The following is an 11,859-nucleotide window of genomic DNA, read 5'->3' as shown; positions in this document are numbered from 1 at the left end:
TGCTGCTGTTCGATGCCCCAGACCCTCGGCTCAGCCCGGCCAGCGGGGCCCTCCTGCAGGCGCTGGATCTGAGGTGGGCGCCCGGCATTGGCATGGGACAAGGGACAAGTGGGTGGACGTGGGGGGGGCAGCCAAGGGGAGGGTGACCGCCTACCTATTCCATGAACCTCACAGGGACCCCCAGTTCTCAGCCACCCCAGTCCTGGCCTCTGATGTTATCCACGCCCAGTCCAAGGACCTGCCACGCATCTTCAGGGTAAGTGCCTGGGGCGGGATGGGCCAGACCACCGTCCACTGTCAGGTGGACCCCCTTCTACCGACTTTTCTCCATCTCCATGGCTGACCCCTTCATCCCGGCCCCTCCTCTCCGTGCACCCACGCTCCATCCTGGAGGGCAGGGTTTTCCATATGGGAAGCTGGCTGTCCTGCCTTGTTAGGACTCACCTTTGGCTCCCCGTCACCCTCAGCATGCTCCTGCCATGGCCTCGAGGCCCTACATTTCTGACCCTGCAGGCCTTCCCCGCCTCTCCCTGGGGTCTCTCTGCTCTGACCACACCTGGCTTTCTCCACTTCCGGAGTGCCCTGCACTCTGGACCCCTTCACCTCTGCTCCCTCTGCCAGTCCCTCCCCCACCTCTGCCATTCCCGGGACTGCCTCTTCCCCTGGGAGGTCACCCTTCCCCGCTCACCTGTGTCCCCACGGTGCCCGCCAATCCCCTCCCGCAGCACCGGGCAGGGCTCTGCCGTTGTCCCTGTTCTTGTCTGACCCCCTGCCTCGCTCATCACCTGCTCTAAGCAGCACCTAGCTCTGCGTCCGGCAAGCTCACGTCTGGGTTAATTAGCATCAACTGCTGCACAGAGAGAAGGGAGGAAAGACAACTGGCCCTCGGCCCGCAGCCCTCCAGCCTGGGTCTCTGCCCACAGGTGACAGCCTCCCAGCTGACGGTGCCGCCCGTCACGTGTACTGTGCTGCTGCTGGCGGAGAGCGAGGGGGAGCGGGAGCGCTGGTTGCAGGTGCTGGGCGAGCTGCAGCGGCTGCTGCTGGACACTCGGCCCAGGCCCCGGCCTGTGTACACCCTCAAGGAGGCCTACGACAACGGGCTGTCCCTGCTGTCGCACACGCTCTGCGCTGCCATCATCGGTGAGCCTCATGCCAGGGGGTGCGGCCTGTTCCGGGCAGCCTGGGGGAGCAGTTAGGGCCTGTAGGGACAGTGCTGGCCCAGCCAGTCACGAGGGCCGCTGCCACTGCCCAGTCCCTGCAGCTATGAGATGTGGACTCCGCCCTGCACACGGGTCCTCCACCGTCCCCTCGGCTTGGCTGTGTGAGGAGCCCAGGCTGGGGCAGGAACCTGGCTTCTGCTGCTCAACTTCTCTGGGCCTCCATCTGCTTTTTCTAAAAGAATCTCAGGCGAGTGAACAGAGCAAAGGTTTTAATAGGAAATAAGCCAGGTGTTTTGCTCTCAGCTCTCTGAACTAGCAGCTGCGTGACCCAAGCCTCACACCGTCTCCCATGAGGCTGCTGGGTCGGCAAGGAGCCTGGAGCCTCCATGACAGACGGCTGGGGGAGAGGCGCTCGCAGTGCTCCCAGTAGCCTGGGCCTTGTGTGGTCCGCCAGGTCTCCTGTGTCAGTCAGGAGTCAGGGCAAAGGGGCATTTATTGAGCAAGGATTGCCATGAGCTTCACACTTACCTGCATTGCTTCATCTCCAGTCTCACAGCAGCTGAGTGAGGAAGGTACCATTATTGTCCCCACTTTATTTTTATTTTTTTATTGTGCCCATTTTACGTTAGGGGAAAACGAATCTCCAAGACTTACCCAAAATCCCACAGCTTGGCGTGGAGGGCCTCTCACCCATCCCTGCCCCCACAGCCTTTACCATTAGAGCCATCTGGACTCTGGGACAGAAGGGTTCAGTGGCACAGGGACAGGGCGGAACGGAGGCTCAGCAAGGGCAGGTGGACTGCCCAGGCTCTGCCTCTGAACAGGCCCTCTGACCCCTGACCCTCTCTTTCCCTCTCCCAGACCAGGACCGGCTTGCTCTGGGCACTGAGGAGGGGCTGTTTGTGATCCACCTGCATAGCAATGGTACATGCCAAGCTGGGCCAAGGCTGGTGTGGGCGGGGCTCGCCCCAGGGCACAGGAGGATGGGCACTGAGCTGCTTCTCACCCACCTGGTGGTGACACTCTCTCTTACCAACTCCACAGACATCTTCCAGGTGGGCGAGTGCCGGCGGGTGCAGCGGCTGGCTGTGAGCCCCACTGCGGGCCTTCTGGCCGCGCTGTGTGGCCGAGGCCCCAGCGTGCGCCTCTTCCCCCTGGCTGAGCTGGAGAGCGCAGAGGTGACAGGCGCCAAGATCCCTGAGTCTCGAGGCTGCCAGGCGCTGGCAGCCGGGCGCATCCTGCAGGCCCGCACCCCTGTGCTCTGTGTAGCTGTCAAGCGCCAAGTGCTCTGCTACCAGCTGGGCCCAGGCCCGGGGCCCTGGCACCACCGCATCCGTGAGCTGCAGGCACCAGCACCTGTGCAGAGCCTGGAGCTGCTGGGCGACCGGCTGTGTGTGGGCGCAGCTGGTGCCTTCTCGCTCTACCCGCTGCTCAATGAGGCTGCGCCCTTAGCCTTGGGGGGCAATCTGATGCCTGAGGAGCTGCCGCCATCGAGAGGGGGCCTGGGCGAGGCGCTGGGTGCCGTGGAGCTCAGCCTTAGTGAGTTCCTGCTGCTCTTCACCACTGCTGGGGTCTACGTGGACAGCGCCGGCCGCAAGTCTCGAATCCATGAACTGCTGTGGCCAACATTGCCCACAGGCTGGGGTAAGGCCAACAGACAGCTGGACTGGCCCCTGGGGCCGGCTTGGGGCGGGAGAGGGCCAGGCACCTGAGGTGTATCCCATGTATCAGAGGAAGACAGGTCCTGCCCAAACACCTGAGCTGGCATCGGAAGCCAGTGTGCACCCTCCTGCCTGACCATGCCCAGCTCTGCCCTCAGTGCCTCAGAGAGGATCGTCCTGTTCCATGCCTTAGGTCACACCTGCCCCCTGCCTGAACTGCTCTTCTTTTTGTACCTGGCAAACTCTGAAGTACATCCAGCCCAGGGCCTGCTCAGGCCCCCATAAGTGACCGCCATGGCTGCTGTCATTGTCACTGTTTCCATGCTCCCTTCCCCGCTCTTCCTCATCATGGGTCCTTGGCTCCTTTTTACTCCCCCACCTCTATGACCTCTGCCCTGGCTCTTAGCACCCTCTGGTAATGACTGTTCTGGTGCACTGGGGGCTTGCACATCAGCTGGGCTGGTTTCTTCATCACATCCAGCACCCACCCCTGACAAGCACACTCCAGGTGCTAGGACTGTTTGGAGGAATGAATGAATGAGTGGGGCAGTGGGGCAGTGGGGAGTTTGGCACATTCACAGGTGACTGGTGTAATGGCGTATGGGCTGAAAGAGGGACAGAGCTCCCTTCATGAGCAATGGCTCTTCTGGGGTGGGGCCTGTGGGTTGGGTGTAGCACAGACTTTCAACAGGTAGGCGTTGGACCCAGACAGCCTGGGGCCAATTCCCAGCTCTCACTCACCACTGGGTGACCTTGCCCATTGCTTAGCTCTGAGGTTTCTGATTCCTCCTCTGTAAGTGAGGGGTTGTTTGAGAATTAAAGGAGAAAAAAATATGCAAAGTGGTTAGAAGTATGCCTGGCACGGCATAGAGTGGCACTCCAAGATCGTTATCTCTGGTTTGTTATGGAAGCTGGGTGGGGCCCCCTGGAAAGTCTTCAGAAGAAGGACTTTTGGTGGGGCAGAAAGTACTGCACTCTGCTCTGGCAGGGCACGGGGTGTTCCCGTGGTGCTGAGGAGGCAACAAGCCCAGAGAGGTGCCCGACTTGCTCAGGGCTGCACAGCACAAGCAGTTTCTACCCCGCAGGTTACGCAGTCCCCTACCTGACGGTGTTCAGCGAGAACTCCATCGACGTGTTTGATGTGAGGAAAGCAGAATGGGTCCAAACGGTGCCCCTCAAGAAGGTGAGGGCCTGCCAAGACCCCTGGGGCTGGCCTGGGGCAGGACAGGGTGCATGGTGTGACCTCTGTGCCTGTTGCCTCAGGTGCGACCCCTGAACCCAGAGGGCTCCCTGTTCCTCTATGGCACCGAGAAGGTCCGCCTGACCTACCTCAGGAACCGTCTGGCAGGTGAGGGAGGGTGTCTGCTTGTGTTTGTGGGTACGCAGGTGTGCGTTCACCTGTGCGCACGTGGGGGTGAAGGACTCAGCGCCCGCGGACTGGGGCCCTGGGGAATCGTGAGCACCGCCCAGCTCTCCGCTTCTCCCACAGAGAAGGACGAGTTCAACATCCCCGACCTCACTGACAACAGCCGGCGCCAGCTGGTCCGCACCAAGAGCAAACGCCGCTTTTTTTTCCGGGTGTCGGACGAGCAGCGACAGCAGCAGCGCAGGTGCGCGCGTGATGCAATGGCTGGGCGGGGCCTCCAACCCTTGGGGGCGGGGAGAAGCAAAGGCCCGCCCTGGGGGGCGGGGAGTCACCCCCGAAAGAGGGGGTCCCGGGGCGGGAGCGGGTGGGAGCTGGCACCTCCGCCTACCCCCTCTCTAAGTCACTTTTGCCCGCAGGGAGATGCTGAAGGACCCCTTCGTGCGCTCCAAGCTCATCTCATCGCCCACCAACTTCAACCACCTGGTACACGTGGGATTTACGGACAGGAAGCCCAGCGCCAGGGACCCGCCCCCGGTGAGTCCAGAGCCAATCACAAACCTCCTTGGTGAGGCTGAGCCAATCAGCGCTTCTCCGGTGCGCTCGCTGCTGCCCTCGGCTCACCTGGTACCCGGCGCTCAGCACGTCCTGGCTGGCGGCCGGCTGGGGTTCAGTGTCACGGTCTATTGTGCCGCTGAGTCCCACCCCCCGCACCGCCCCTCAACAGGCTCCTGAAGGGAAGGGCCGAGGTGCCCGCAGCTCCGTCCCGCAGCGGCCCCACAGCTTCTCCGAGGCCTCGCGGCGCCCAGCCTCCATGGGCAGCGACGGCAACGCGGACCCCAGTAAGAACAGCCCCACAGCGCCTCCACACTTCTCCCCAGTTTCCACCCCCTTCGGACCCCTCAAAGCTGACCTTGTGTTTTTGTCCCCCCACCCTGTTCCTGGAACAGTGAAGAAAAAGCCGTGGACATCCCTGTCCAGCGAGTCCGTATCCTGCCCGCAGGCATCTCTGAGCCCCGCAGCCTCCCAGATACAGGTGAGCCAGTGGGCGCGTTTCCCTCCTAATACAGGCAGTTCTGCTCGGTATTAGGCCCTTCGCTGGGACCTGAGGCCAGAGAACAAGCTTAGCCCATCCTTCCCTGGACCCTAAGAGTTGCAGACCATTACCTGTCCCACCCCACGGTGGGCCCTGCGGAAGCCTGGAGGTGGGGGTCTTGGCTCTGACTGTCCCCGCAGTGTGGCCCCCGGAAAGGTGCCTGGCCTCCCTGAGCTTGTCTTGCCTGTACAATGAGGTTATTGTGAGACGGTGTGAGGTGATGACACCTCCGCATGGTGCTCCGCACATGGGGGCAGTGCCACAGAGGGGACCTCTTGGGATTCTTAACAGAGGCCCAGCCCATGGCAGAGAGCAGCTCACTCTGGCTGGAGATGGGGGTTCCTACTCATCCTCCAGCCTCCTCTCCAACTGTCACCCCCATCACCACCCCCAGCCACACAAGGCCACCCAGGGCCCTGGGCCTTGCCCTGTGCGGTCACACCTTCAAGCTCTCGCCCCTGCTCTCCCCCTCCTTTGGATGCCCTTTCTTGTCCTCACCCCGATTAATGCCAGGCCACCCTCCAGGCTCTGCACCGATGTCACCTTTTCCAGAGACCACCTGACTACCTGGGCAGGTGTCCCTGCCCCTCTGGGGCTGGTGCCACCCGTGGTGCCCGCCGCCCGCCCATTCCTTGTCAGTCTGCTCTGCTTTGGTTTTTGTCTGGGTGCCAGTCCGCCCTCAACTGTGGGCTCATTGATGGCGGGGATCAAGTTTGTCTTCTGTCCAAAGGAACGAGTGTCTGTTGATTGAGTGAAGCATAGAGTGAGTGAACAAAGAGACGTTCATTTGGACGCCAGGATTAGGTGCGAGTTCCCCAGTTCTTCTCACGTAACCGCACCCCCACCTCATATCAGCCTCCTCCGAGGGCCCTGCTGCAGCCGGTGCTGGGTCCTGGGAAGGCCCCCGGAGGCAGTGGCTCGCGAGGAAAGAGTCCTTTCCTTTTCTACCCTGACTTCCTCCTCTTTCCCCTCTAGGTCTCAGAGCGGCCGCGGAGCCTCCCCCCCGCCCCTGAATCAGAGAGCTCCCCTTGACACCCTCTGGCAGGGCCCACCCGAATCCCAGGGCTGAGACGTGAGGGAGCAAAGAGCCTGAGGAGTGCCACGCTCCGGCTGGTCCGGGACATGTGGAGATTCGGACTCAGGGAGAGACTGGGCTGGGGAGCCACTGGGAGGCTGAGTCCCCGGGACCTGGGAACCGGACTCCCAGCCCTCATCCCGCCTTTCTCCTCTACTCCCAGCCCATCCTGTGCGGGCCACTGGGAACAGAATGGTCCCCCTTCCGCTGTGGGCCGGGGGCTCTTCTGTCCTGGTGTCCAGGGATGATTGTGCCAAAGCCCTCGTTTCCAGTGCCAAGCCTCGGGGTTTGGAAGAGTCAGGGACGGAGAAGGGCCAGGTCCCTGGCAGCAGACTCAGGTCTGGGCTGTGCACTGTCCAGCCCCCAGGAGGCCAAGTTGGGGCATATCCCAGTCTCTGCTCAGGGACCGGGCGAGAAGGACAGGCTCTGAGCCAGAGGAAAGAAGCGAGAGAAGCAGGGGGCAGGATGTAGGTGAAGGAAGTGAGAGGCAAGTAGGGAGAGAGGAGGTGATAGTGATTAGAAGGAGGGAAAAGCCATGCAGAGGAGAGAGGGATAAAGGAAGATGGATGAACAAGAGAGACAAGGGGAGAGGGAATTGGGGGAACACACCCACGGGTCCTTTCTCTGGGGAGGAGCTGGGTGGGGTTGGGAACAGGGAGAGGCTCAGTAAGCCAACTGACATTGTCATCTAATCCGTCCGGAGGAGAAGAGAATTCCTAAGCAGGGATGGGACGGGGAGGGTATTTATACGGGCTACCTGGTGGGAGATGGGCGCCCGACCGATCCACTGGCGGGTCTCCAGGCACACTTTGGCCCTTCCCCAAAAAGGGGGGTCCTTTTTCTCAAAGCTTCAACCAACTGTGTATTAGGGGATCATAGGGGACATTTTATTATTGAGCACAGTCATTATTATTATTATTATTATATTACTATTTTTATTAAACCTCCCCCTGCTGATGAGTGAGGGGCAAAGTAAGTATTTATCTCCTCAAATGCCCTATTCCCGGGAGGGGTCAACCCCGATGCTCTGCGATGCAGGAAGGAAACAATAAAGACAACTTTGTAAGTTGCTGGCCTGGCCGCCTGGTTGTGTCTTCCTGGGGTTCAGAAAACGGGGAGGGTGGGGGAAGGACCAGAAATGGAGGAGGAGGAGGGAGGGTATCAAAGCAAGTTAAAGACCAAGTTGTCTTCCCTGTATTTTCAGGGATCAGGTGACACATACAATGGGGGTAAATGAAAGTGTTTAATAACAAAGGGATGGTAGCAGTGAGGAAACCCATGGGGGAGTGGGAATGCCCCAGACCCCAAGTAGCAGGAACAGGCAGTGGTGATGGTAGCAGTGAGGAAACCCATGGGGGAGTGGGAGTGCCCCAGACCCCAAGTAGCAGGAACAGGCAGTGGTGATGGTAGCAGTGAGGAAACCCATGGGGGAGTGGGAGTGCCCCAGACCCCAAGTAGCAGGAACAGGCAGTGGTGATGGTAGCAGTGAGGAAACCCATGGGGGAGTGGGAGTGCCCCAGACCCCAAGTAGCAGGAACAGGCAGTGGTGCTCCCTGAAAAGAGCTGTGGCTCTCAGAAGAAGAACTTGGCCGTGGCTGAGCAGGAAGGCACCCCAGGAAATAAATTCCTCCTCCCCAGCTAGAGCTTCGTTTTACTGCAGGTCCTAGAAGGTGGCCTCGGGGCTTCTGAGCTGTGAGGCTGCTGAGAGCAGGGAGGAGGAGGAGGGGTCTCACTTGTACTGTGACTGGGCAAGACCCAGGTGAGGCAGAGCTGGATGAGGAGGGAGGGGGAGACCTGGGCCTGGGATCAAGGCAGGCCTGGGGGACTGGCAGGGCTCATGGCAGGCTCTACAGCTACAAGTACCAAAGGCCCAGGTGTCATGTCAGGTTGGTGATAGGGGTTGGGGGTGCCCATGGAATTCCAGGGCCTGGGTAGGAGCCCAACCCTGAGAGTCAGACAACCTGGATTCTAGTCTAGCTGTGCAGTCATGAGCAAGTTACCCGACCTCTCTAAGCCCCGGTTTCCCCTTTGGCAAGTGGGGATCATAAAGCCCATCTCAGGGGTGGTTCCGTTGAGATTTGGTGAGATGAGTGTAAAACGCCTTTGCCCCACTCAAGAAATGTCTCTTCTCTTAAGATGCAGAAACCCAACTCGAGGGCCCAGGGAATCTGAGGCCCCTTGCAAACTAAGACCTCCAATCATCCGCCCTAGCACCCAGCAATAATTTAGTCAAAAGACTTTCATATTTTGTAAGAATTAATTTTCTTCAGCCCTCACCGGTTTGGCTCAGTGGATAGAGCGTCGGCCTGCGGACTGAAGGGTGCCAGGTTCGATTCCGGTCAAGGGCATGTACCTTGGTTGCGGGCACATCCTCAGTAGGGGGTGTGCAGGAGGCAGCTGGTCAATGTTTCTAACTCTCTATCCCTCTCCCTTCCTCTCTGTAAAAAATCAATAAAATATATTTAAAAAGCCACCAGCAACAACAACCACCTTATATTTTACCCTCTTCCCCTCCCCCTAACTACCATCTTATTTTTCTCCTTCCCTTTGCTGCAACGCTCCCTGACAGAATTGTGTATTATCCCTCTCTCCAATTTTTTCCTCCCATTTTTCATTTATTTATTAGGGGGGGGGGGAGGAGAAACATCCATTTTGTTGTTCCACTTATTTATGCATTCGTTGGTTGCTTTTTGTGTGTGTGTGTGTGTGAGAGAGAGAGAGAGAGAGAGAGAGAGAGAGAGAGAGAGAGAGAGAGAGAGAGAGAGAGAGAGAGAGAGAGAGAGAGAGAGAGAGAGAGAGAGAGAGATCTGTTGCACTCATTCATGTCTTCACTGACAGGGGATAGAACCTGCAACCCTGGTGCATTGGGACAACACTCCAACTGAGCTAACTGGCCAGGGCCATTGGTTGGTTCTTTTTACTTTTGATTTTTTTTAAAATTGACTTTAGAAAGTGAGAAAGGAAGGGAGGAGAGAGAGAGAAACATTAATTGGTTGCCTCCTGCATGCCCCCTACTGGGGACTGAGCCCGGAACCTGGGCATGTGCCCTAACGGGGAATCGAACCGGAGACCTCTTGGTGCATGGGACGACGCTCAGCCAATTGAGCCACACTGGCCAGGACTGGTTGATTCTAGTATGTGCCCTGACTGGGGATTGAACCCAAAACCTTGGCGTACTCAGAGGATGCCCTAACTAACTGAGCTACTCGGCCAGGGCCTCCCATTTTTCATGAGCCCAAGAACTTTGGGCTTTTTCCTCTGAACTGCTCTTACTGGGGTCACCAAAAGGTCCCACAGAGCTAAATGCAGTCAGTCCTTGGTGCTCAGCTTGCTGACCTGGGAGCAGCATCTGACTACCCATCATGCCTCTGCTCCATGCCTGGTCTTCTGCACCAGACGCTCATCTGTTTTCCTCCCATTTCTCTGGCCGATCCCGCTCATGCTTCTTCTGGTTCCTCCTGGTCTCCCAACCTCAACACGAAGGGGAACACAGAACTCAGCACTTGGCGATTTCATCTCCATATACCTTTCACACAGCTGCCCCTAATGTTAATATCTTACACAACCATGTACATTTGTCAACACTAATTGATGAAAATTATGAATGAAGCTACAGACTTTATTTGAATTTCACAAGTAGAGCTTCGAGGCGCCCAAGACTTGACTGTTGTGTTTTCTTTCTTTTTAAATAAAATAAAATAAAATAAAAACAAAATCCCTTGTGTCGAGGGCTGACTTTCAATAGATCGCAGCGAGGGAACTGCTCAGCTACATACGAAACCCTGACCCAGAAGCAGGTCGTCTACGATTGGCTTAGCACCAGGTTCCTGACGAACATGCGTCCATTGCATGGAGGGTGAGGGGTGGATTGGTTTTAAAACTGAAAGTTGCATATGCCCGTAGTCCCCTCAGTCCTGGGCAGATTGGGGCAGTCGGAAACCTATTCACCAGCTTTTCCATTAATGTCCTTTTTCCGTTTCAGGATTCAGTTCACCATATTGCATTTAGAGGTCCGGTCTCTTTAATCTCTTCTAATCTGCAACAGTTTCTTAGTCTTTCCTTGTCTTTCATGACCCTGAGACTTTTGAGAAGTACTGGACAGACAGGTATTTTGTTGAACGTCCCTCAGTTTTGGTTTGGTTTGCCGGATGTTTTCTCATGATCAGACTAGGCTTATGGATTTTAGTGGGGTTTTTTTGTTGTTAATCCTCACCTGAGGATATTTTCTCCATTGATTTTAGAGTGTGGAAAGGAGGGAGAGAGGTGGGGGGAGGAAGGGGGAGAGAGAGAGGAAGAGAGAGAGATGGATGTGAGAGAGACATCAATTGATTGCGTGCCCCGACGGGGGCTGGGGGTCGAACCTGCTACCGAGGTAGGTGCCCTTGACCAGAAATCGAATCCGTGACCCTTCAGTGCAAAGTTCTAACTATGGAGCCACACTGGCCAGGGCGAGGCTTATGGATTTTTGAAGAAGAAAAGCCACAGAGGTGAAGTAGGGCAGACATTTGATCTGCTTTATTCACTGTTTCGTATCCAGTGCCTAGAACGGAGTGCCTGGCCCATTGCAGGCACCAGAAATGTGTCTGTTGAGTGAGGAAGGGTATGCATGACCGACTCTGCAGAAGTTATTGAGGACCGTGTGGAAGGTTTACAATGTGAACGTAAGTGCTCTCCTATCAAACATGTTGCACCGCAGTTTTGTGTTTTCCTTCAACACTGTCCTGTCGAGCCGTTCCAGGACGCACAGAGCTACTTCACGTTCCTAACCTTTGCCCGTTACAAAGAACTGCGTGGCTCTGTAGATGGATGCGCCTCTGTGCACATGCGTGCGGCTGTTCTCACGGGCAGAGCCGGGGAAGCATCGCCAGGCACAGGGCAGGCTCCCTGACGTGTGGCGGACATTGAGCGGCGTCCGCCCGGGGCGCCTGGGCACCGTCACCCCAGCAGCACTAGGAAGAAGCACCGTTTCCTCAAGTCTGGCCGACACGGCATCAGTAGCTCAGGCGCAGTGACCGCCCGAGGACGCCCGGACGCCTTCCGGACCACATCTCCCAGGATACCCTGCGGCCCCTCGGCCACCTGGCTGCGTCGAGCGGAGTGACCAATCCCCGAGAAGCTCGGAAAGGCGGCGCCACCTCCACGCCTCACCTACCGTCCGGAGCACCCGGAGCGGCGACTACCACTCCCATAAGCCCCGGTGGACGGGCGCCGCTGGCCACCATTTCAAGGCTCCGCAGGGGTGGGCGAGGGCCCGGATCCCGCTTCCCGGCAGGCAGTGCGGCCGCGGGCGGAACTCCATTTCCCAGCAGCCTCCAGGCGGCGGGCGCCGCGGTGCCTTGTGTGGGATGTAAGCGCGGAGGTGGGCGCGGGGGACCGCAGCCAGGACTCTTCTTGGGATTTGGGGGGCTTGGCCAGAGGGTGCCTTTCGGAGGGACTCCAGGGCCCGGGGGTACGGGTGCAGAGAGGCACCGGGGCGGCCATTGGCGGTCCTCAGCGGGGTTCTA

General features: G+C 58.2%; 2 protein-coding genes across 2 annotated transcripts in view; both read left to right on the top strand.

The window, feature by feature from the left end:
* Nucleotides 1–7,429, top strand: part of CDC42BPG (CDC42 binding protein kinase gamma (DMPK-like)) — a 20,054-nt gene extending 12,625 nt beyond the window's left edge. Inside the window, exons 27-39 of the mRNA XM_014538206.1 lie at nt 1–73; nt 175–256; nt 924–1,140; nt 1,709–1,732; nt 2,022–2,084; nt 2,205–2,804; nt 3,907–4,004; nt 4,085–4,169; nt 4,311–4,431; nt 4,604–4,721; nt 4,912–5,026; nt 5,135–5,220; nt 6,256–7,429. The exon at nt 1–73 is cut by the window's left edge and continues 29 nt beyond it. Coding sequence (XP_014393692.1) covers nt 1–73; nt 175–256; nt 924–1,140; nt 1,709–1,732; nt 2,022–2,084; nt 2,205–2,804; nt 3,907–4,004; nt 4,085–4,169; nt 4,311–4,431; nt 4,604–4,721; nt 4,912–5,026; nt 5,135–5,220; nt 6,256–6,312 — 1,739 coding nt within the window. The 3' untranslated portion in view covers nt 6,313–7,429. The remainder of the gene's footprint in view (nt 74–174; nt 257–923; nt 1,141–1,708; nt 1,733–2,021; nt 2,085–2,204; nt 2,805–3,906; nt 4,005–4,084; nt 4,170–4,310; nt 4,432–4,603; nt 4,722–4,911; nt 5,027–5,134; nt 5,221–6,255) is intronic.
* Nucleotides 7,430–10,961: 3,532 nt separating this feature from the next.
* MEN1 (multiple endocrine neoplasia I) overlaps nt 10,962–11,859 on the top strand; it is a 7,716-nt gene continuing 6,818 nt past the window's right edge. Inside the window, exons 1-2 of the mRNA XM_014538205.1 lie at nt 10,962–11,016; nt 11,411–11,583. Of these exons, the coding sequence (XP_014393691.1) occupies nt 10,962–11,016; nt 11,411–11,583 (228 nt within the window). The remainder of the gene's footprint in view (nt 11,017–11,410; nt 11,584–11,859) is intronic.

The sequence above is a fragment of the Myotis brandtii genome, unplaced genomic scaffold (assembly GCF_000412655.1).
Source record: "Myotis brandtii unplaced genomic scaffold, ASM41265v1 scaffold187, whole genome shotgun sequence".
Taxonomy (NCBI): domain Eukaryota; kingdom Metazoa; phylum Chordata; class Mammalia; order Chiroptera; family Vespertilionidae; genus Myotis; species Myotis brandtii.
This window is presented reverse-complemented; position numbering and strand designations above follow the sequence as displayed.